Consider the following 26,591-nt stretch of genomic DNA (forward strand, 5'->3'; position numbering starts at 1 on the left):
GCCGCACAGTATGTTCATTTAAATTGTTAACTAAGGCATGATACTTATAAGTAATTCATGTAACGGTTTCCAATGGAATTCTACGCAACTGTTGTGATTAAAATATACCGTTAAATCGCCAAAGTATTTTCGTCTACAGGACATCCACTTTTTTGGTTTCTCCAGTATGGATCTCTAATAATTTTTCGTGGAACTAAATCCTCATCATCTTTTTATAAGTTATCTCTCAGTTCAGCGTTGTGGGATGAATATCATTTAATATTATTTCATAAAATCTCCGCCGATATAATATTGGATAATCGAGCCCAATCTCTACATATTGAAACCCAAACTCCCCCTACCGCAACAATATTTTATATCCTGCTTTATCTACTTCAAAATGAGTGAAGATATGCAAACAAACCGTGATGAGCAACGTTCGCAGGGAAAACGACGTCATTGAACCAAATAACAAAAGTTGCCGATTCGAAGCTGTGCCCGATGAGGTTTTGAACAGTTACCAGCTTCCAACTGAAAAGGAAAAATATATAGAGAAGCATACAACTCGTTATATCACGGATAAAGTGTTAAATGATACGACTTAGATACCTCATCCAGTACCTTCGAATGTATCACCTGCATTGAAAATGGACGATTTTTTCAGACAATTTTTGGAAGATAAAAATAAGAAGTCTGAAATCACTACGGATAGTATAATGGAAAAATTACACCAAAAAAACTATTAATGTTTTTGGACCCTTGTCCAAACTATGGTTATCCATTGAGGAAGCTATGAATTCCCATTCTGATGAACCACCTGTGCTCAATTTAGACCAACTGTCTCATTATATGGAACAAACTGTCACGTTGCTGGGCCAATCGATCAATGCTGTCAGCTATCAACGTCGGGTGTCAGCGTTATCAGCCATCATGGCGGATGCCAAGAAGGCGAAACAAACCGTTCGCGATCGAGGTCCAACCTTGCAATCATCTGGACAGAATCTGTTTGGTGATGGTTTCAAGAAACATGTATTTGATACGGCTAAAGCAAGAAAAGAATCCAAGGAGATCTACAACATGACGAAACATAGCGTAGGTTCGAGCCGTGGGGGTAAACAGCCCTTTCGGAAAGGCCCCTCATTCGGTCAACGAAATGGGGGCCGAACAGCTACTGGTAGACGAACTTATTATCAACAAAGGCGTCAAGATGGTGGATCTGGATATGAGCAGAGTACTCACAACAGAGGTTTCCAAGGTAAAAATATCTTTCAGAAGGGAAACGTTTCTCAGCATAGCTTCTCCGAGACAAAGAATCTCATTCGAGGAGCCGGATATCATTCCTTTGCATACATTAAAAAAGGTGCATCCAGTTGTCAAACGGATGTTTCCTCAACAAAAACTTGGAAAATTTCCAATTGCTGCAAGACTGCAGTACTTTAAAAAAATTGGCAGTGTTTAACAAGCAACCCAGAGATCCTAAAATGGGTATCGGTTTAAAAACTCCTTTTATGTCTCAACCCGTCCAGGCTGTAAAACCTCATCAATCTCGTATGAATGCAAATCAGTCGCTTTTGATATCCAAAGAAGTGAAAACTATGCTGAGAAAGGGTGCCATTCAAAAAGTTTACCCCCTAAAAGGGGAATTTCTGAGCAATCTGTTTCTAGTTTCCAGAAAGGATGGAGGGAACAGACCTGTGATAAATCTAAAAAATCTGAATTCATTCATTCCTTACAATCACTTCAAAATGTAAAATTTGAGTTTGCTAAAAGAAATGTTGCAACAAGACGACTATATGTGCAAAATAGATCTGAAGGATGCATATTTTAATGTACTCTTACATCGTTCATCAAGGAAATATGTTCGGTTTCTCTGGCAAGGCAATCTTTAATCAATCTTTAATCAATCAGAGTTTCTTTGCTTTGGGTTAGGACTGGTAACACGGATCTTCACGAAGTTAATGAAATTTCCTTTGTCAATTTTACGTCAGATCAATATCCGGGTGATCATATACTTGGACAAAATGCTTCTCATGCATCAAACTATAGAACAAACTATAGAACACATTGATCTTCCTGTTGCAACATTTGGGTTTTGTGATAAACTTAAAAAAATCTATTGTGACTCCGATTCAAAAAATCAATTTTTAAGGTCTAGAAATAGACTCGAGGACAATGTCACTTCTGTTGCCACCAGAAAAGGTGCGGAAATTAGTTAAGCAATGTCAAGAGGCAATAAAAAAGCCTCTAATGACTTTATGGAACTTGACCAGTCTGATAGGCCCTCATCAACAGCTCAAGCTATTATTTCAGCTCGATTACAGTATCGGTTTTTACAACAGGATCAGATTCAAGCTCTCAAAGTAAATTGTTCCTATCAGGCAACTCTCACTCTAAGAAAAAAACCAATACAGGAATTAGAATGGTGGGTGAACAACCTTCATTTATCAAACGGAAAATCTCTTCTGGTCCCAGAATTTCAGACACTTCTTCAGACAGATGCCTCCAAAGAAGGATGGGTGCCTTTTGCATGGATCAATATGTAGGAGGGGAGTGGTCCAAACAGGAAGCATCGCTTCACATCAATATTTTAGAATTGAATGCAGTTCACCTAGCATTGTTGACGTTCAGCAAATGTTCAAACTATCCACTGTACATGTACAAATGGACAACATGACTGCGTTGTCTTTCTAGTGAAAATGGGGGGGGGGGGGGGGACTCACAATACTTCAATGCTGCATCTACCCAAAAAGATCTGGGCTTTTCTTCTTTCCAATTAGATCACACTTACTGCCGAGTACCTTCCAGGTGTGTTGAACGTGAAGGCGGATTGGCATCTCGCCATTTCCACGACACCAGCGCATGGCTTCTGAATCCACAGATGTTCAAAATCATATGTCAAATTTTGGGTCGACCAGACGTAGATCTTTTTTGCATCCCGGCTGTGTCATCAGATTCCAGTTTACATGGCCTGGAAACCAGACCCGGGAAGTCGGGCAACAGATGCATTCCAGCAAGCATGGAATTATCGTCTTCCTTATGCATTCCCTCCTTTATCGTTAATAGGCAGTGTGTTAGCCAAAGCAAGGATAGAAGAGATCTGCTTGATTTTGCTTACACCCAATTGGCAGACACAGCCATGGTACAGTCAAGTCTTGGATATGGCAGTTCAAGCTCTTCTTCTGTTACCTCAAAATCCAAATCTGTTAATGAATCCTCATTGAGAAGTAGATCCATTAGTGGCCAACAAATCAATAAGATTAGTGGCGTGGAAAGTCTCAGGAAAACTTTGGCAAGTCAAAGAATTTCAGAAAGGGCTGCAAACCTTATCACAAGTTCCCAACTACCAGGCTTGGTTTCTAATTACGAATTGTCCTGAGAAAATGAGTTAGCTGGTGCGGTGAACAACAGGTTGATCCCATTTTCTGTGATTTGAATCATTTTCTAGATTATTTAGCTTACCTTTTTGAGTTGAAACTTAAATATAGGATAATAAATTGTCATAGGTCTGCTATTTCGTCTTATCATGAATATATAGACAATGCCCCCGTTGGACAACGTCCAGGGGTTTGTTCACTCATGACAGGAGTTTTCAATTCCAACCCTCCTAAACCTAGATATGTATTTGTATGGGATGTTAAACAAGTTTTACAATACTTAGACAAACTGCCTTGTAATGATTTTCTTTCTTCTAGGATGCTGATTTTTGAAAGTGACTATGCTAACTTTTCTTACTTCAGCAGGTCGCTGTTCTGAAATAAAACATCTTGATATCAGATACATGACTCGTTCAACCTTTTCATATGTTTTTTATTTTCATAAATTGACTAATAGCTGGAAAAAGGGTGAAGTCCCTCCAATTTTGGAATTACATGAGTTTCGTTTGAATAGAAAGCTCTGTGTTGTTCACACTTTGGAGGACTATTTGAACCGCACACAAAGTTGGCGTAAGGGCTCTAAAACACAGTTGCATTTAAGTTCAGTTGAACCTCATGTTGAAGTTGTAAATTCTACTATTTCAGGTTGGGTTAAAATTGTTTTAAAGGAGGCTGGAATTGATACATCAGTCTGCAAGGCACATTCTTGCCGCGCGGCTTCTACATCGAAAGCTAAAGTCATGAGTCTGTCCTTGAAGGATATTTTAAAAATGGGTAATTGGTCAGGGGAATCAACCTGGCAAAAGCATTATCATGAGAATCTTTGCATCAATGAGGCTGATGTTTATCAGAAGGCCGTATTTTCATGATGATTTTTGGTTTGAACAGAGATTGTATGGGATTCTGCTTTCCAATATGTAGAGATTGGGCTCGATTATCCAATATTATATCGGCGGAGATTTTATGAAATAAAAGTCCTCAATTACGTAAGGCGCGAAGCGCTGCAATGTAATTGTGATTTTATAAATAACATCGAAGTACGATGTAATATTGTCCCCCCACCAGCCCTGTGTCATACGATCATTGTTTACTGGTGCCCTATTTCATTTTATTTAGGCATTCGCGTTATCAGAACCAGAGCTTCACGAATTATTCGTTTCAGAAGAAGTGAATGAATTCATATTTATGCTTTCACGGTTTTAATGTACAGTGTAGTCTACATAACTCGAACGGCCAGGTCCATAGGTTGAGTATGCGACGTTGTATTCGGAGGAAGGAAGATTAATTCTACCCATTCCAGCTTTTCAACATGAGGACGAGCGATGCAATTGTCAACAATCAGAGCAATTTTTCGTTTGGAGACAGAAAATTTTCGATCAAGCTCGCGTACCCATTCTTCGAACAGCTCTCCAGCTCTTTTTTTGCGAACGGTATCGCCAGGGTAGTGTTTTGACACCTTTAAAGCAACGAGGTTTGGCAAACTTTCCGATTACAAACATTGGTAAGCTCTCTCCTAAGGCATTGCCAGCAGCTAACCCAGTAAGTCTGACTTTACTATGCTTTCCTCCAGAGCACTTTTCACCTTTCATGTGCAGAGATTTATTTGGAAGGCATTGGAAGAAGAGCCCGAATTCGTCGGCATTGAAAATGTTTTCCAAAGGATCGCGGGACAAAATGGCTGGTAAGGCTCGCCGGCGATGGTTTTGAAGGATACGCCATACCTGAAAATATAAGATAAGAAAAATGTGTATCTCCGTTGTTGTGTCAAGTGTGATTAGAGCTTTAAGCTTTGCTTGATTCGAATATAAAAGATTCGACTTTTCTAAATATGATTACTTTGTTTTCGGAACAAAATTTTAAAAAAAGTATGGATGCCATGGAAGTCAAACAAGTCAAAAAATTAAAAGACATTATTTGCTGCAAGGAACTTCCCATCATTAGGCTTCTTACTTACGAAATCAACGCTTTTGTAATGAGTTATCATGTTTATAAAAGTAACTGGACACCCTCTACCGTAGACGAATTTTATTGTTTTATGGAACCGACAGATAAAATGGATAAATATGCAGTTGCAGTTCATAATGCCACAAAATTCGAGTTATGGAGTCACAAACCTTCAAGGGACAAAATAATCTGTTCGACTTAAGGGAACATTCGAGTTATGGAGGTTCGAGTAGTAGAGGTTTTTTTATAGGAGTTTATTAGAAAATTTTCACGGTGCCAACGAATTCGTTTGAGTTAAGGAGACGTTCGAGTAATAGAGGTTCGCGTTATGGAGACTCTACTGTATATATTTGTTAACTTCAAAAAAAAAAAAAAAAAAATGAAAAAAATGAAAAAAAAAAGCGTATCTTCTTTCTTACTTACGAATTTGTTATCAATGTATTTCAAGTACACTCGAGTTTTCGTTTGGGTTCCAATATGCTACGAGATTGGGCTCGATTATCCAATATTATATCGTGCTTTGGTTTTATTCATTAAATCCCAATTACATTGCGGCGCTTCGAGCCTTACGTAATTGAGGAACTGTTGGGAAACAAGAAAACTATCCTGCTGCAATGCTTGCATTCGTAAACGCATATTCAATAAGTAATATTTCAGTACGGATAACGCACTACCCGATTATCACTACAATACTATATATGTTCGATGTATTTTTAATTGTTCTCAACCTTGGAACAGTTAAATCACAATTTCAAAACAGATTTTTCTGCTTACCTGCGGCCGTCATCTAACAATTATTCGCAGGTGTCTTTTTTTTGTTCCGATTCTTGTTTAACTTTATGTTTTTCATATTTATTATTCAACTGAAGACACTTTGCTTTAGCGCAGGTTCTTTATTTGATAATATATCTTTCTTTTCGGTATTCTAGCAACATGCACAAAAAGATTTCATTAGTTATTCTACTAGAAGATCTTGCTTTTCCGTCAAAGTAGTTACTTCCTATTCAAGGGGTTTTTGATTAGCTTTATTTTTAGGTTGGACTGCAGTTTTTGATGATAAACGAGGAATCTTTTTAGGTGGATTGAGTGGTGTGGATGATGTAACAGAAGGATTGCTCACATTGTCATCAAAGACCAACGATTGGTGGTGATTTTCATTAACCCTCTTAAGCAAAATACATGCACCCGCAGTGGTACCATCTGTCAATAGATGTGCCAATTTTTGTTCACCAGCAATATGTTTCGTCACGTGTAGGACTAACAAGGGTTTATAGGCGTATTTCAGTACTGGTATCGCATGTTATCAGAATGTTGACGCCCAGTATTATTGCAGCAGCTTGTATGAAAATCTGTACGACATAAACAGTATGTCTTGGCTCAGTTTGCTTTTATTATCGCCAGATAACATTAACAGTAAATTTTAAAGGTTGGACATTAATATTAGAGCTCAGACAACACAAAAAAATTATTAAAATAAAAAGTTTCAAAAAATGAATGAAGTTGTCGTTATCATCCTGCTGGTCAACAGACATTCTAGAAAGGCTGTAGAAATTCATTGTTTCATTTCTAATATTATTGAAGTGACTAGCGTGACTATGATTGAAGTAGCACGATATGCTGATATCATAATGAATTTGGTCTGCAAATTCAACCCGCTATTGATTCAGTGCTATGATGCTACTAGGAAATAAAAACTCCTTAAATGTGACAAGCAATAAATAAATAGATACGATATTACGATTGACTACTATGCTACCAATTTCTACAATGCTACGATTGCTACCTATATACGTATATACGCCAAATTACTGGACCTCCTGGTCCTTTACTCGTTCGAATGTTATATATTTCTAACCACTGCTTTCGTCGAAGAAAACTTTGGTATGGAATTCGGAAACGCGCATCTTTAAATTTACAAGAGTGTATTTCAGTAGTTTCTTGGCAAGTTGATGCGCGACTCAGAGTGACGTGTATGGCCGCTCTGGTGGTTTGGTGGACCATTGTAGTGAGCGGTAGGATGTCACCGAATAGTACAGTGTCAGCGAAAGAAAAAAAATTATTTCTGTTATTAAAATATGTAAATAAAGTGCGAGCGGTGAAAAAAATTGGTGAATTTGCACAAACAGAAAATTTTGCTAAAAACAAGGTTTTGAAAAATGACGAAATTTAGTTCTCGTGAAAATTTATTACATTAAGGTATACATTTCATTTGTTTCAACATTACACAGTTAGAAGCTTAATGCATTTTAAGCCTGACTGCCCAACTTTCCAACTTGTGGGATAGACGAATATTTTATAGCCTAGAAGACAGAAAAAAGCTATCAAAAATCATCAAAAGTGTTCAGCTTCATAAACAAAACATTCAACTACCATGGACACTAAGCGGTAAAAACAAAGTGAGTTGAACTGGTTTAAATTCTCTCGAAAAGTGTACATGAATCAGATGACCTAAAACAGATTAAAAGAAGTTAGGTTGAAAAGTGGAAGTAAATTAACGAAAATTTCAATAATACGATGATGTTTAATACGATAATGACAGGTCTGTAGTTTATCCATTTTTGCAAAATGTGATGTACGGGTATATAGAATGTGGAAAACAAACAGTTCCTCGCAGAGCGTGAAAAGTTGAGCAAATAAAATGTTCTAGATGAATATCTTAATGGTATATACGTTGTCGAATACAGCTATTGATTGGTAAACAACGACAAGTATATTACTTTAATCTGATAAAACAATGTGAGAAAATTTTTGCGTAATTTGCGAATTTTATGCTTTAAAAGTTTTATATTGTGAAATTTTTCTGGTTTCGAAGAATTAATTTGCGCGATTATTTTTTAAAAAATAGTTATTCACGAAAATTATTTCAGGTGGAGTGGTACTGTTTTTTATATACAAGGAAGATACTTTCACGATTTCTCGATCTCACAAATGTATCATTTTTTTCTCTAAATAGAGGTTGGGCAAATATACGGACAGAAAGTTCAAAGTTTTTCTTGAAATGGACATTATACTTTAATTTGTTTCAACTCTACAAAAACTTTAGGAAAAACAAAACTATGAACATTGAACATTTAAACACGTCATGCTTATGTCAGCAATGATAACAATTCTGATCTCTAGATATTCTCGAAAAAGAAGAATACCTCGATTACACGAACCTTGTATCTCTCGTTCCCTGCTACTCCCTACTGCTTTAAAACTCCTTTCCCTATATCCCCGCTATCCTCACAGACTTGCCAAACCCCATAAAACAAACTTGCTAACAAACCAATTTTTCTTTTGTACTCATAATGAAACTTATTTGTACAGAAAATACAATTTCTCAATTTTACACATTTTTACATAAAAAAAAAAAATGCAAATAACAGTAAAAGTCGCCTGATTTAAATAAAAATGATATATTAACCTTGCGCCTGTTTATACGGGAACGTACTGCATATGTCACATCCATGATCTTTACTCCGTTTGGTGAATACCTGCTGACGCCGGTCAATATAATTTTACATATACACAGACTGATAAGGTTGAGAAACCATAAATATGCTTACAAAACATTGTATTATTGTGTTCGTGCAACACGCGTCAATAAAATTAATAAAACTATACAAAACACCACCGTCTCGTCACCGCTTGGTAAACCTGCAAAAAAACTTTTCCGCTAACTCGATGCCTTAAAAGTACATATAGAGCTAAAATTCGACTGACTATTCACGCACTATGTTTTGCGTCTTTTTATTTCCAACGTTAAATTAGGTGAATTGTTTGTCTTGATGAACGACTATTCCCGTTCCATTCTTCACTCTTTCACATTTCTATGCAGGCCAAGTTACGTGAAGTTGCGTCGTACTCACATTCAACATTGCAGTGAACAGCCTTTGTAAAGAAAAGAATGAGAATACGATGAATTGAAACAAAACATAAAATTTGTCAAAATTTGTTTCAACAATTCGATTAAGTTTTTAAGTCTATATGGTGAAGCTATCAAGTAAACTTACAATAATTTTATTGGTACCCAGTCCGTCATGATAACAAGCATTTGGACCAGACCAACCATACTCACATTCACACCCTCCCGGGATGAAAAAAGAACATGTTCCAGCTGAAAGTGAAAACAAAAGTATTACAATCGTTCAAGTGTGTGGTTCATAAGCAAGAAAGTTCACTCCTCGTTTGACACACAAATGTTATTTAAACTTAGAGAAAATTCACTTATTTTGTCATAAAATTGGGACCCTTACTGTAAATTTGTCTCCTTGGCACAAATTTTCACAAACTTTTTCCCCCTGAATGATAGACATACACCTTGGCGAGCATTGCGAAAATTTATAAAAATTGATTTATTACAGAAGAAAATTTGAAACAGATTTCCCGACAAGTTTTCGTTTTTAAAAAATATTCACTTTACTAATCAGCATAAGCTTTTTAAGGTGTAGAATTTTATAATGGGTGGAAAATAAAAAAACCGATTACCTCGATTTTCGACTGTAAGGCAAAGATGGTAGAAGGGGCGGGCAAATATTTATGGACTGTCCCACGGGCTGACTGGTAGGATATATTTCATGTAAATTGGCCAATCAAATTGTGAAAAACACTAATACTTTAAACGTCTATTACACGCAAGCTCTCATCAATACAACAATTCTTACTGACTGGTGACCTTGTGGTAGAGCGTTCGCTTCCGGTACGGAAGGTCGTTGGTTCAAATCCCTGACCGAGTAATGCCAAAGACAAAAGTGTGAATCAATCCCTTCTGCTTAACGTTTAGCAACAGAATAGTCTTCTGTAACCCAAATCAGAGCTTTAAATGCACTAGGACCTCTTTTGCAGGGTCCTAATTGATAACAGTGTACTTAGGAGTTGAATAGTTTACCCTGGGTAAGTATTAGTAATAATAATAACATTTGATTTTTCAATCCCCGTCTTTCTAGATTTTTTAACAAACTATAAATAATTAAAAAAATGAAAATGTTTTTAATTTTATGGAAAGTCAGTGTAAAATGCAATTTTGGGAAAATTTCTTACTGTCATCATTTTGTGTTTATCAATACGAGAATACCGGTTTAGTAAAATCGTGCATTTTATTTGACACTTGATGTTCCTTTAGATCCCGTCTAACCCTGTATCGGAAAAGAAGTCCAACAAGCAGCAAAGTTTTTACCTCGTTTTTACCTGAATGTTAAATTTAACGCGTTGGAACATATGGACCTATTTCCACTTCGCAACCTTGACTTAGAACATTTTATGCTTTTGCTTATTCTTCCATGACATTATGTATGTAATATGGGTTGTTGTAGTACGGGTTGTTGAAGGACTAAGGGACATCAAAATTGTATCTAACACATAGGAGTGGGTCCTAGTTTTATTATACAGTTACATCCCGGTTACTCGAATACGGGATAACTCGAACTTTCATTATTTGAAACAATTTTCTTTGGTCGTTAGGATTTGTTATAAAAAACTTTGGTTAACTCGAACTTCGGATAACATTAACATTTGTTAACTCGACCCATTTCGTACTCCCTGAGGATAACTTCTTCATATAATTCGAACCTTTTACTCAAGAAAAGAAAATCAAAAGCTAGATAAATGTGAGATGTTATTTTTTTTTAGTTCTTATTAACTGATGTAACATAGAATGTTGTCTGCCAAGGAAAATTCAATTTACATGGGACTTGCATGCCCTTTTATGCTCCACCTCTTTAAAAGATTGCTTTAACTCGATCTATAACATCCCTTTAAACTAAGTTAGATTTAATGGGAGCGTCGTTTAACTCAAACATTCGTTGAGAACTATTTTCCTTGGTTCCTCGGACTTTCGAGTTACTGGGAATCAACTGTACATTTATTATGATCAAAACACGCTTTTTAAAGCTTGCAACTAAATCAAATCATTACTTAACACTTTAATACTTCGCCTTTCTTTTTCACGAGAGACCATAAACGCAGTTACGGATTAGTTGCATTTAATAAACACGCTCAAAAAATGTTTTCGAAACATTATATCACAAAAACGTAAATATTTTTTGTTCTGCAATTTTTGCAAGTTGCAGTGGAAGTCATTTATAACATTTATTTAAAAAGGAGTTGAATGATGTCAATTTTTTATATATTTATGAAAAATAGTTTAACATTTCCATATACCTTTGCATCGCTTTGATCGTTATTTTAAAATTTGGAATTCGACGACTATAGCGACAAATAAATATACTTCTTTAACTTAATATGTGCAGAAAACTCAATTAATTTCCGCCAGTAAGATATTCGAAAGAAAATTTTCGTGAAAAGAGCCAAAAATCGCAAAACTTGTCCAGCAGGTTAAAGAAAAGTATGAATAAGTTGACTTTTTAAAATAATTCTAATGCCTCTTTCTTTCCAAGTGATGCTTTTTACAAAGATGTTTTGTACATAAGAAAGACACATAAACAGAATTTGTTCCCTTAAAAATAGCTTCAACGGAGTGTGGTTTGTCAAAATGATATATAGGAACAAGAAGTGTGAATTAAAACTTAAATCCTTACTATTTGAGCAAGCTGGATCACATTGTCGTTTATATGAAGAAGGTAACAAACCATCGGTAGCAAGTTGTTCTTCTGGTGAAGGGTCTTGGCAGAAGTCTTGAAACACGTATTTCGATCCACAAGTGTTTAATCTGATATGAGTCGAACAAGGCATGCTGCATGTACCTTCTGCCTGTGTGAGGTTAAAAATCTAAGTACTGAACGGGGAAGAGTGTTGAGAAACGTATTGAAAAGTTATTAATTGGGGAAGGGGTGGGAGATGAAACAAAAGGAAAAACATTTATGATTACATTTTTCAGTTAAAGGACAATAGTACCACATTGTTCATGATTCTCTTCTTTAGACTTGTGACAATCTGGTATGCTGTTGCAAATTGACTACAGACAGAACCTGGTGTTTTAAATGATTTGAATACTTTATTTATTATCTCAATGAAATAATAAATGAGGATTTTCTTGTTCCTAAGTTTATATTTCACCGTTTTAGACTTTTTCAGGTGGGAAAATATACGATGACGTCCTTGTATATACAAATCCCTCCATTGTGCTAAACTATTGAACCAGGGGTAAGGATGTGTCCTTTGATACCATTAGAAGAAATGGATGAGTTAGGCCCTTCCCCTGCTTTTTCATAGCCAGAGTAGAGTTAAATTGAAAGGAAAATTTGTGTATTTGATTTTGTGTACACGAACATCATTTCAATAGAAGTATTCTATCTGTTTGTTGGTGAAAGCTAAAAGATCGGTAAAGGGCACAAAGTGAGAGCATTGCACAACATTTGCACAAAGCTCACCTTGTGACCTTTTTATGTTCTAAAATTTTCTTATTTTGACATCTTTAGACGAACTCGTCATAACATTTCATTGCCATGTATAAATCTTAAAGGAACTAGTTTTCGTTCGTCCGCCGGACTGCTGACGTTGCTGACGTTAAAACAATATTTTTATATATATGGTTTGCCTTCTTACTCCATTCGTGCTAGAGGGGGCTGACACAACTACTTTTTCCCTTCAAATGTTTTATATTAGAGCTTGAAGTTTCATTGTACCAAGTTACGAATATTTAAGAAATCTGAGATATTTTAGGTGGAAGATTAACCCCAGCGGACGGACGACAAATGGTATCACATTGTCCAGTAGAAATAGGGTGCGCCTTTTTATGGAACACATATGGAACTGGTGTGACTTGTGATGTTTTTGCAATTTTAATGTTCTCCTCCCTACTAATATTTCGCATCAGTAGGTTCAAAACAACAAGGTTTAACGTCCGACCCATCGTCATTATGCAAACTCTTTTTTAAGCATTTTTTGAATTTTAAGAACACTATTGTGTTATCAAGATCTACCTAGATAAAAGCCTCGTGGCACATTTGTGAAGTTATGGAAATTCTGCACCCTGTTCCACTACTTAATATTTGTCAATTTCTTAGTTATTGTTGGCTTGTAACTTTTTTGTTGATGCTAATACTGTTTTAAAAACATTTTATGGAACACATATGGAACTGGTGTGACTTGTGATGTTTTTGCAATTTTAATGTTCTCTTCCCTACTAATATTTCGCATCAGTAGGTTCAAAACAACAGTTTCAGTTCATTACGCTACTGTTAAATTTGACAAAGACATACTGTAATGCTTAATTTTAAACGCCCCCCCATTCTAATAGGCGTCCCCTCGATTAAACGCCTCCCCCTCTTTTTAATGATTTTTTAGTAAATGCTCATCTAATACACCCCTCCCAAACCCTTTAGAGGGTGTTTATTAGGAACATAATGCAAATGTTGATTTCTACCGATATACATATGGTCGATTCTGCACTAGCTATAATTGACGAATACGATATTGATGATGATGTAGATATTATGCGAAAAAAAATTACAAAAATAAAAAGAATTATTAAACTCTTTTAATCGAAAAATTTAATAAATGCCCAACAAGTTTTTTTGAAGCATTACAGTAATCAAGTTATGTGGAAATATTATGCAAAATATAACAGACGCTATCAGAGAATTCAGAATTTTTTATTAAATTAGTACTGTGCTATTTTGTTCCAAAGATTCCCGAAATAGCGATATTAGGAATTCCATGGATTTTTTACTGAAAAAAATTAGTCTGTGTTCTAAATCGTTATCTAGATTAAAAACAAAACGACAAATGGAAAAAATAGATGTACTTGTCGTGATAGTAGCTTAAAATAGTATACTTTTTTTTAAACAAAAAATAACAAACAATTTAACTAAAGAAGGTAAATTCAATTGGTGTTTTTTTATTTCAAGTGGCTACCCAATGGGTAACAAATATATACCATTTTTAGTTTTTTTACAAAACGTTCATAATGAACCCTTAATATGAGAAATAGAGAAGGAGGTGAACAAACTATGTTGTTAAAAATTTAAAATTGGCTGTAAACTAACCTTGCTTTCATGTTAAGATTTATATTGTATATCTATATTTTGTGAAATAAAACTGGATATTGAGATATTGTAAACGCTATAAATTATAGGAATAAATCAACTTTACCAATCGAGTTACAATACAATGTTTATCATTTCCGCTTAAAATGTTTCGGTAAGAAAATGCCTTTGCACAGCTGAAAACTATTTTTTTCGGAATGCAAATTTTTTTAAATTTTAAATTATAGTGAAACACATTATCGCTAAAAAATCCCCATTTTGATTTTTTTTTCTTCTCGTAACAGACTTGTAAAGAGATGTTGCTTTCTTAGCATTCCTTTCACACAGAAATAAAACATACAACCTCGGTCTGAGAAATACGCAATTTTTGGATGACAAAACCCTAAAACGGATTTAAAGAAGTAATCGGTTTAGAGTCGCTGACTTATTGAAGCTCATAGCAGAAGAGCATGCGCACAAGTAGTAGTAGGCTCCTTCTTCTGGACGAGCTACATTTATAGCTAAAATCTTAAAACTGATTAGTTTAAGATTTATGCATGGCTAACAACGTTATATATCTTCACACTTAAACTGGTTTAAAAATTGTTAACAAAAATTATTAAAACAAAAAAGATCAAAAAGGCACCATCAGAATGACTACCTACACAAATGTCCCTTCCAACAAGTTTCGATCGGCTATAACTCGTTGTTGCACACAAAAATGGAAACGGCAATTACAAGCTTCTTCTTATATAATAATGTACTGCATGATAAAATCAAGCTGGGATTTTAAGCTAAAAACGATGGGTCTATTGTTTAAAACGATAGAGAAATAATATTCTTATGAAAAACGTTTAATATAACGGGGATTTCTATTCAAAGTGGTTTTCGATGCAACTTTTTTGAATAGGCAAAATACGGGCATTGTAAAGGAGAAAGAAATTTTCTTTTAGTTTCGTAGTGAATAATACCCACCACCACGCTTGTTGAGTAACTGCTGGTTGTAGAACCAACATAAACATTGTTGCTTCCAATCCAACCTGCACGGCATAAACATCTTCCACTTGACAAGCACGCTGCCGCTTGACCGAGAACAGTTTCACAGTCATTAGTTGATGTGCAAGCTTTATAAAAAGACAAGAACAGTGATATGCATCATGAGATTATAATTGAACTTTTACAAAAAGATTCTATTGCATAGAAATCTTTGCAGGACACTTTACTATTTTATTTCATAAATCTCTGACAAAGATATTTTTAACTTTATTAGTACATAAGATATAGAAGACCTCATTTAACCCTTTTTTAAAGAACAAGACAGAAGCATCATAGGGAAAGTAAACAAACTTCTGATTTTTTAACTCTGATGATCTTAAACTTTCCTGTTCCAAAATATTGTGGAACTACTTCAAAAATGGCACGGCAAGAACGGAATAATATTTTTCTAGACATTGAGTTGAGATTAATCCCCAGAACTCCTTACAACAATCATGTTCAAGGGACTTTACGTAACGCCAGGTGTGTATTAACACAAGAGGTGATGTACTTAGGATTGATGCTACCTAGGAATAATACTTTCATTCTTCAGCTAAGAAATTGTATGACAACGAGCTAAATTAGGTCTTTTAAAAAGAAGAATTCACAAGTAAAGTAAGCAAAGAGAGTCAGACAAAAAGTAGATAGGGATGCATTCATGGTTTCAAATTTATTTAATCCAAACTAAAAGGTTTAAAGCCACGCCCACTAGCACAGTGCATGACTGTCCCTGTCTGACGGAATGTCAGACCATACTAAGATTCGATTTTACTTCTACGTTCCAGAACAAGCGTTTAAGTTTAAGATTATAAAATAACGACTATACTAACTAAAGACTAGTACTAACTAACGATCAGTACTAATTACGATACCACAACCAAGCAGTACTGGTGACTTACGTTTGTCCTACTTAATAATAAAGACTACATGTTGATGAAGTTTTTTAGAACATTCAACTAAAAGTTTGAATTTACTTGGGCCATTAACATTCATATAACTTGTTGAAGCAAGAGTTTTATTTTTATTCCATTATCTCACTTACTAAAACAGGAGATGAGAAGAAACCATCCAGAAACTACTGTATACTGCACGTGTAAACTAAATAATGGTTTTGTACACCTGGGTGGGTATTGTAAAAGCGGCGTAGCAATTGCACGAAACAATGTCAGTAGCTTTTTACATAAAATCATGAAATAATCCTGCTTTTATACACACCAAATGTAAACACTCGGTAAAGCTCCAAAAAGAGTGCTTACAAAAGCCAGCACTTTTTGCATGTAAATGGGTGACTTTATTACTTAAATTTATTCGGCCTGGTGCATTGCTTTGCTAGGTAGCTAGGTAATCAAAACAGCTAAAGGTGCACAGCTATGCTACAATGACTAAGGAAATATGTTGACATATGTCCATTGTCGCAAGCAGTAATATCACTTTTTTCTATGTTAGATTTACACAATGTGATGCGTAAATATCATGGTATAAATTACTTTAATCCGTTTTGCCGTTTTTTCAACATTTTTGTTGATTTATTTATAAAGTCCTAACTATCACATTGGTCCTACGACATCACAGAAATTTATACCTGAGAATGTCTTTAGAGGTGGAGTTTCACAGGTTGCTCCGGTGTATCCAAATTTACAGATGCATTGATAGCCTGACAATGTGTCTTGACAGGTGTGATGGGGACAAGGTGAAAGCTCTGCACAACTTGACGTAAATGTTGTAACTTTTGTGGTTGATACAATACTTTTAATGGTTGGCGTAACCTGTAAAACAATGTTTTTTTATCGTTCGTTCGTTCGTTCGTTCGTTCGTTCGTTCGTTCGTTTACTGTACTATTATACACTGACCTGTTCTGCAGCAGGTTCGGTTTGATAGTGTATCCATCCATTGCTCGACTCAATTGTAACATCTTCAACCTTAATTTCATTAGAGAGCAGCTAACATTTATTTAATTCAAAATAATAGTTTATTGATTTGCAAGTTCTTGTTAATACACATTTGTAAAGGCAATGGCCAATCGTTGGAGACTTCTCTGACAAAATAAGTCCACTTAACAACCGTTTGTTATTGCTCACTATGCTTCGTTCGTTCGTTCGTTCGTTCGTTCGTTCGTTCGTTCGTTCGTTCGTTCGTTCGTTCGTTCGTTCGTTCGTTCGTTCGTTCGTTCGTTCGTTCGTTCGTTCGTTCGTTCGTTCGTTCGTTCGTTCGTTCGTTCGTTCGTTCGTTCGTTCGTTCGTTCGTTCGTTCGTTCGTTCGTTCGTTCGTTCGTTCGTTCGTTCGTTCGTTCGTTCGTTCGTTCGTTCGTTCGTTCGTTCGTTCGTTCGTTCGTTCGTTCGTTCGTTCGTTCGTTCGTTCGTTCGTTCGTTCGTTCGTTCGTTCGTTCGTTCGTTCGTTCGTTCGTTCGTTCGTTCGTTCGTTCGTTCGTTCGTTCGTTCGTTCGTTCGTTCGTTCGTTCGTTCGTTCGTTCGTTCGTTCGTTCGTTCGTTCGTTCGTTCGTTCGTTCGTTCGTTCGTTCGTTCGTTCGTTCGTTCGCTCGTTCGTTCGTTCGTTCGTTCGTTCGTTCGTTCGTTCGTTCGTTCGTTCGTTCGTTCGTTCGTTCGTTTACTGTACTATTATACACTGACCTGTTCTGCAGCAGGTTCGGTTTGATAGTGTATCCATCCATTGCTCGACTCAATTGTAACATCTTCATCCTTAATTTCATTAGAGAGCAGCTCACATTTATTTAATTCAAAATAATAGTTTATTGATTTGCAAGTTCTTGTTAAAACACATTTGTAAAGGCAATGGCCAATCGTTGGAGACTTCTCTGACAAAATAAGTCCACTTAACAACCGTTTGTTATTGCTCACTATGCTGAACTCGGCATTAAATGAATTATCATTGCGATATATTTCTGGGTAAGCGAAACCAAAATAAACAAACATTAGGAACAATTGTCTAAAAAGAAGAAGAGAATATTGCTATCAAACTCAAATAAACAGTAATTTAGTATTGATACTTCTTCATGCATTTTTAAATTTTTTGTATAGATAAAAAGCTAGAACTCAAACAAACCACGATCTTTGCAAGATTTTCTTCGTTACAGCTTTGTCTTAGCCGACATCATATATCCCAATTGTTAAAAAACCCTTCGCGGGAGGCCTTGTGATGTCACTCCTGGATGATAATATCGCTGACCTGGCCGAGTTCTAGTTTTTTTAGTGGACCCTCTCTATCTCAATTTCGCAAGGGACTAGAAAAATTGTTTGGTAAAAATTGTTTGATATAATTTTAGCTAGTAATCAAAGCAAAAGGAGGGCCAGAGGTTTATTGCTCAGATTAAAACCTTTTTTTCTTATAGTTATGATATAAAATACATGTTAAAAAATATATGTAATAGTCTCTCATTTTCACGTAGCCGTTCCAAACTAATAATAAGCTTACTGTTTACGTCTTTGTTTTCAAAATTTATGTTTTAGGTGCATTCTAATTTTAATTTATCTTCTTTATTTGTTCTATTTGTTGTGTCTTAGACACAAAAAAATTGCTAAACAGGCATTAAATCTAATTTCAGCCTTGTCAAGTTATAACAGAACGTGTGGTTTTTGAAAATCATCAAAACAATGTATTGTTTGTTCATAAAAACAATTTGAAATTATATTTTTAAAATTTTTGGCATGTGTACTACACAAATAAACAAGTTATGCTATTCTTGATGTCATCCTTTTAAGCTGTGGCTGTCCAAGAAGCTCTTTTATTCTCTTTCCATGACTTCATGTGAGTAGTGTTAATATCAGGCATAAACTCATCATAAACATGTGTTTTTTAGGTGTCCCTTTTAAGTTCGCAGTGTAACAAACCCAGTGTACAAGTAAATCTAATATTAAGATACTTTCTGACTAACATCGATCAGATGTAAATGTTGATGAAGACAAATGAAATATTTTATAATCTCGTGTTCTTAAAGAAAAAACTAGCAAAGACGACGGCTGGTGGAATTGCGATTTTCTTAAAGACAGTCGGTAACATTTTGCGTTTTGATTCTTATCATCGTATCACTTAAAAATAAACCTAGGAAACGAGAATTGCACATTTTATCTTTTACATTTTTCTCAATAAAGAATTTGTGTAGCGGCAGTGAAAAATTAAGGAAAAGCATAGTTAGCTTCGTTTAGAACATAAATGTACAGAAACAATATGAATTGTTTTCTTAAAAATATTTTCTAATCACTTAACCCTATAACCTCGTCTTTAACATTAGGCTGGCAGCATTACATAGTGGCAGATAATTTATTTATGCATCATAATATATGCAAAAATTTGGAATGAAAATGACGAATTCCGTTACTGAGCACAGTAGTACTAGCTGTATTTAAGTACGAAAAACATTAGAACTAGCAGTAGATGATTTTATATAAGATGTTATTTAAATCGATTTTTTGGCACACGAGTTTCTCACGTAATTTAAATTAGAGAATGCACATGTTTCTAACATGTATAGTTAGGTAGGTGTAATAAGACTAAAACTAAATTTTGTTCATAATTCAATTTCTTACGTTAAAAAATAGTATGATTACTCCAAAAAGTCTGGTGGTTATATACCTTCCAATTTTTAACAACTGCAGTAACTACCTTCATTTGAAATTGAAATTAACCATAAAATTCATTATTCATTTCGTTTTTATACAACAGTAGACAATAGACACGTGATTAAGAGAATAAAAAAAATAATTACCTGTGACTTTTGTGTAAAGTTTACAAATTGAAAAACCACACAAAAGACAGAATAAAAATAAAAGTTCAGCAAAAGTGACATGTTACCGCGGCTGTTTCTTTAGAAAACAACAACACATTCACTTTGCCTGTTACAGACACACGGAACTGATGTATTATTATATAGACTAGTTATTTAAGAAAAATCTACTAATTATATTTTTAAAATTTATTATGCCTATCACAAATAATTTTTGTTAGGAATTTAAGAAGGCTGAAAAACGTTTTAAACGAAAAGCCCTGGAGGTATCTACTCATAAACATTTAAAAGTTATTTATGTTATATATTACAAAGTGATTTGTTGTCCATTTCAATAAAAAAGTACGAACAATGAATTAAAACTTTTGAAATCGACAATAATAATAACAACGTTAATTGCCTGTGACTTTATCTGCACAATAATTTATAACAAGACACTCGTCACGGTCAATTTATTTTAGCATGCAGTGAAAATCTAAACTAATGAAATCATTTTATTCTACCACATGATCAAATAAAATCGTAACAAAACGTTTATAAAATACGGAACATTTTTATAGTAGATTTATTGCGCCCCGCCGAAGAGGCGCACATTTAGTGGACCGCGGGTACATAGTGTTTGTGTTGTGTATAGCAGAAAATTTTTTTCCACCCTCTACTTCGCGGGGGACTTCTGCTCGATCTTCCAACCTAGCCCTGATATAACACAACCTTGTGTTTGGTACCACTAAGACAAAAAAAACAGCCATCGAGCAAATCTTTTTTTGTATCGGTGTCGTTGTTGTCTCTAAATATTTAAATGCGATATAAAATATTAATCGAGATTCTTTTGTTATGCTAATATTACCCTTTGTAATATGAAGCTTTGTTTGCCTCGTTTAATGTGCTTAAATGTCGCTGCAGTCACGTGAATTTTTCTTCAAGAATAGATTTGTTTTTGTCTGAACCACGTTGTTGCTAAACCTGTTAACGGTAAGTAAGTAGAAGGATTACTTTTGTCTTATTATGAAATTAAATTTATGACAGTTCCTGGCGTTGATCCAAAGGCCGCAATTTATGAATGCATCGAAATTTTTAACTGGGAAGTTTTTTGGTGCCGTTGATACATTTTTTGAACTTTTTATTAATGCTGTACACGTCACTACTTGCCTTCTCGTAAAGAAGGATGTTACATGTTAAGGTTGTTATCTGATGTTAAGGTACATTATGATGTCAATTATCTCTAAAGATTTGACTGCGGTAAAAAAAAGTCAATTAAGAACAGAACAATTCGTGTATATACGGCCATGACTTAAACTGCTTACATTTCGTTGGTCTTGATTTCCTGATCTGGCTTGTTGCAGTAGCTTTACTGATGTAGCTAGGGAGCTAAATACTATTTTTTAATTCTTCTAAAATTACTTTTACTACCTAATATATCAAGCTAGCCACCTAGCTAGCTACACAAAATGGTTCTTTAATTACCTTTAAAAGCCTTTAATTTTTTCAACAAGGGTGCTGATAAACCGCATATGCAGTAAAAAGTTAGGGCGAGTATGGCGTTTTGAAAAAATTCAAGTATTGGCTGAAAACTCGCATAACGCAAAAGATGCCCAAAACGCCTTCTTCCAACTGTCGTTCGCATTGTATGTTACAAGGAATTGCATTTCGTTAGTTAGCCGTTGCGGTATAACTATACGCTACCCACAGTATAATTGTTGTTACAGGCTTCTTTGTGTTCTTCACTTTTCATGTTTGTTCTTGAAATCAGAATAGTGTCTTGTTAAATAATGACATACTGCTACATTAACACTATCTTCTTAGCACAAGCATTTTTTGTTCCTATTTTTGGTTTTAATTGAAGTACAACTTTTTGTGGATCTATGTAAATATAAATGGCTATGGGAGATCGATAACGAAGAAATGTATGGAAATTTAAGTCAAAAAATTTATACCGTATAATTTGCTGTATCAGCGGCTAATATACTGCACCCTATATATAATTATTCTGCATCGGCTAACCATTCTGCTACTGGCCAATTATCAGATCTCTTTGAGTGCGTAATAGCCAGATATTTTGTTGAAAAAAATGGACCCTAATTTGCTTGAAAAACTTTCTTGACCTTACCTAAAGTATCACAATATATTTTTCTAAGACTTGTTTTTAAAAATCTCATGAAAAGACCATCAATTTATTTTATTAATTGTGTGTTTACCCTTTTTTTGTATCAACTTGTTGAATTTAATTCGAAAAGTTAGACATGTTCTTGAATTTGTCAAACAAAACAATGACCAATAACTTTCCTCAAAATTAAAAAAGGATAATAAACAATCAAATTTGTTCAATTCAATAAATCGATTTCGACAAAATAAATCCTGTATTGTCCACAGGTTTGAAAATCATGTATCGCCAGCTTGACTAAATTTATATACATATATTTATATAATATACCTTGTGCGTCACACGGCATTGATTTTTATCTTTTTAATAAATTCTCACTTCAAATCAAAGAGGAGACAATAATTACACAACCTGGTACTAATTCAGTTTATGGTAAAATTGCATTCTTGTTTCTTACTTTTTAATGTACTTTTTTTTCAGATCAACTGTTATCAAACCCTGCACCATCAGCATTTTTGAAAAATCTTTAACGAGAGTTAATTTTAAAGGATTATTAAGTAATCATTCATTGAAATTGAACTTGTTCCGAAGTTATTATATTCGAATCGTCAACTTCATACATAACAATCTGTATCCTAGAATTTTAAGAATTTTTCTGATCAGTTATAAAAATATCCAGTTAAAGTTTTTAGCATATATACTATATATATGTAAAAAAATTATTTCTTATTTTTTATTCATTACGTTGTATTTTAGGTTAGTGACAATAATAATTGAGAATTAGAATACTTATGATTTGTTTACCCCATTGTTCTCCGTTTTCAAAGTCTATACTTCAAATTTCAGAATCTTTCAGGCTAATGACGGAAATCTTCAAGCCGCAGGGCTTCTTATTTATAATTTTTCCCCTGGGTAATAAGCTTATGCACAAGTCTCTATTCGGTTCCGTTCTGCAGTTACATGAAACAGCCACCATTTTCCATTTTAAATTTCGATCCCGTTTTAAATTCGTATTTTTTAAATCGTTATTAGCAATTTAGGGCGCATTAGTGGTAACTATGGCTAGTTACAAACGCTTTTAGAGAAAATTGTAGAAATATTATCCATTTTGCCTGTTACAGACACGCACAGTCTTCGTATTATTACAGAGATTTTAAGTAAGAAGCAAGTAGATCAACTTGTAAAAAAAACCTCCATTGGGCAGCGGAAAAGGTGACAAATTTCGCAGTTCGAAAACATAATTAACTATATAGGATACTTGTTTGTACAATTTGAACTATTTACATTTCTCTTCGATGTTCAAAGTGAATCTTAAGTTACTTAGTTAGTAAGTTTGATGTAAACATTGGGACGTTCACAAGTTTAACTTGCGTGAACCTAGCAAAAGAAAAGGCCTATATAATTACTTGTGAGGGCCAACTGTGAAATTTGCTAACCACTTTGTTTCCTTATACATTCCTTATACTTAAATATACGGCTAGTTATGTACTATAAACTTGGATCTGTTGAGAAAAATGTAACTACAAATTTAAACAAACCTGACTACCTAGCAACTTTACCACATTTTTTAATAATGCTTCTAACATGATTCCACCACTGTTCAATATAGATTCAGGTTGAACAATAAATAACTTAGTTTACAAAAAACACGTTATAATGTAAAGTGTTGATTGTGACTCTTTCAGCTAATAATAAAAAATGTATATCAGTTAGCCGGTATTTGGTATTTTGGGTCTCTTTTCAGGGGGAAGTAGGGCTAATTTTACCATCCGTATTTAAAAATTAGGAAATATTATATTTATCCTAAAATTTATGCACACGAATGAGGGATCGCCTCTTCCCCCCTTTATCAATAACCCTTTGTTACAGCGAATTTATACATTATGCTTGAAGTTTTTGATAGTTAAATAAAAGATATTAAAAAACATATTAATCCAATTTTCCCCTATTTTCGAGTAAAACCCGAAAAAAATTGAAAATCGGGTTAATCACGTGGCCAAATTATACAGAACAATCCCCTTAATGAAATAAAGTTCTATTGTAAATTTCAACATCCAAGTATAATCTTAACGAAGGTTACTATAGTTTCGCGATTAAAAGGATTTCTAGGGGTAATTTCGAGTAATAGCCAATATCCATGGCTGCGGAGAGGTATGGGACTTAACTAATTGGCACGCAGGTGTCTTCTAGATAAATGTTAAAACTCAGGAAGTATCATAACAATGCAGCCGAGAAACAAAGAGTTATTATAAAAACAACCGTAGGGAAGAAAGGACCAATTAGGGTTAATGAAAATATATTATCATCATCCTGTATGTTTTTCCGAATAAGTATCCCAGTGTCTTTTGACCCCTGAGCCGTTATTATGGAGCGTCAAATTTATCAAAGAGGCAAAATGTTATCTTTTTTTTAAAACTTTGGAAATCCCTACTGACAACGTACATTATGCAGATTTTTTTTTTCTTATTTATTAACAGCCACGTCAAGAAATGTTATATTTTTTTGTTAACTTAATTCTACGAAGTTAACAAGTTTTAGTTTTAGTAACAGAAACAAACCTTTCTATAATTTCTTCATGATTATACCTCTTAATTTATACCTCTATAAAATGCATCTTCCCAGAAAGAAAGAGGGTAGATAATGAAAGGAGGTTTCAGGTATTCCTATTACGTCCTTTCACACACAAAAAATACCTTTTCTTATTCGAAACAACTTGTCTGATCATCTTGTCTCACCGACACTCTTCCTACTCTGAAACGTTACTAATAAATACTTTTTCTGTCTTATATTTTATGTTGAATTAAAAATATCGGCTACTGAAGCCGATAAAGCACAATAAAAATAGCGTGAAGTGTTGAAAAAGAGTGTTGGAAATAAATTTAATTAATTATAACTTATATTAGTGATTTATTTCACTTGTAAATATATGGAATCTTTTTAGTTTCAATCACATAATGTGTTTATTAAGGGATATTATAAAGCGTGAAGTGGCAAAGATTTGTGTAGCAATAGACGATTAAAGATGTGAGTGATGGTTTCAGTTACTAACACCATTTGTGATACAAACACGTAATAAATCAATTTTGCATACTGTATCTAGAATAATTGATAAAGCTACAGAACAAGTGAAAAAAGCGTGGATATTTCGAATTTTATTTTTTACAAATAAAGAAAGATAATGCAAATTGTTAAGCGTTAGCCTTTTTAAATAAATAAATTTAAGACATTAACTTATCGTCATAAAATTTGTCTTTAAATTCGCCCCACTATACTCCCTGCTCTAATAGGGGCAGGGAATAGAGGGGTAGTGAATGTCGCATAGTCAACAATAGATATAGTAAAATGTTCCTTTCAGCACAGTCGCGCATGCACACGCGCAGACGTTACAGCAAGTCCCTGGTTATCCAGAACCATACAGTGCTTAGCCATGTAAAGTCCCTATCATACGGCGCTAAGTACTCCTAGTGAGTGATGACGTCATCAATGCTGCAAATGAGTCAAAATTCTAGCACAGGGGGAATTCCCTATCAATCAACGCATGTGCAGTCAAGATGTGAATAACTGTTTTAGTTGAGCAGAATGAAATCTTCCGAGAAACAAGAAACTCTATACAATAAAGAAATGAATACATACACCGTGAAACGATTACGCCATATTGCGAAAACCCGTGGCTTAACCGGGTATTATAGGCTACGCAAGGCTGAATTGATTTCTTTATTGGATGAAGTACCACGGAAGTATACAAATGGAGGCCGCCTAAACAACCAGCTAAACCTATAACGCCTGAGGATATGGACGTCTTCGAGAGACAGGAGATGGCGATGGCCCGTCCAACTATGGGGGGGGGGGGGGGGGGTAAAATCAGGAAATGGCATAACTGGGTATTACCCCCATACGAGATGGACCTATTCGAGGAACAGGAACTGTCGAAAAATCGTTCTGTTGTAGGGGATAAGATGAAAGGGTGGTATAATTGGCTTGTGGACGCTGTTCCAAAGCCTATAAAAGAGGGGTCAAGAGAACCTATGCAGCCTTCAAGCGTAATGTGATGGGGCTCTATAATAGGACGGCCAACACAGGGCCTACGTTTCATGACGAGGTAGAAAAAGAGGCCGACGAAGAATATTTGGAAGACAGCCAAAGTCTATATGAACAAGCGGGGCAAGACTATACACTTCAAGAACATAAGCATGCCCATAATAGGACGTAGCGAATTTTCCGAATTCACGGAATAGGAGGAGCAGACGTCGACGGGTATATAGGGATGGTGTGGCCCAACGTGAAAACCTTGGTTGAAGGGCAGGTAGAAGATATGGGCTCAGCGAAGGTACGGCTATTCCTATGGATCATGTGGAAGAAGAAGACGAACTCGGAGGGGCCAACGATGAGTATATCGAGGTGAATAAGGGCTTCACTGACAACATGACGTCAGTCTTCCAGGGTAGCAAAGTAGATGATGTACTAGATACGATGTTTGCTCAGGTTAAAACACATGTGGAATATCCAGCATTACC

The 26,591-nt window shown here is 34.9% G+C and overlaps 1 protein-coding gene across 1 annotated transcript; it reads right to left on the reverse strand.

The window, feature by feature from the left end:
- Positions 1-8,557: 8,557 nt before the first annotated feature.
- LOC130629971 (fibropellin-1-like) lies at positions 8,558-18,347 on the reverse strand. Its single transcript, XM_057443363.1, has 8 exons — positions 18,328-18,347; positions 17,866-18,181; positions 17,089-17,157; positions 16,821-17,004; positions 15,179-15,327; positions 11,816-11,987; positions 9,293-9,396; positions 8,558-9,170 (listed from the first exon to the last, which is right to left on the reverse strand). The coding sequence occupies exons 1-8, from the start codon at positions 18,345-18,347 to the stop codon at positions 9,102-9,104; spliced, it is 1,083 nt and encodes a 360-aa protein (XP_057299346.1). The 3' UTR covers positions 8,558-9,101.
- Between the last annotated feature and the right edge of the window lie 8,244 nt (positions 18,348-26,591).

Source organism: Hydractinia symbiolongicarpus, chromosome 2 (assembly GCF_029227915.1).
Source record: "Hydractinia symbiolongicarpus strain clone_291-10 chromosome 2, HSymV2.1, whole genome shotgun sequence".
Lineage (NCBI taxonomy): Eukaryota > Metazoa > Cnidaria > Hydrozoa > Anthoathecata > Hydractiniidae > Hydractinia > Hydractinia symbiolongicarpus.

Coding starts and splice junctions, on each gene's coding strand:
- LOC130629971 (XM_057443363.1), bottom strand. CDS start 18,347: ATGTCGGCTAAGACAAAGCT. Junction 17,005..17,088: donor CCGAACCTGCTGCAGAACAG/GTCAGTGTATAA, acceptor ATTGTTTTACAG/GTTACGCCAACCATTAAAAG. Junction 9,171..9,292: donor TGGGTACCAATAAAATTATT/GTAAGTTTACTT, acceptor TTCTTTACAAAG/GCTGTTCACTGCAATGTTGA.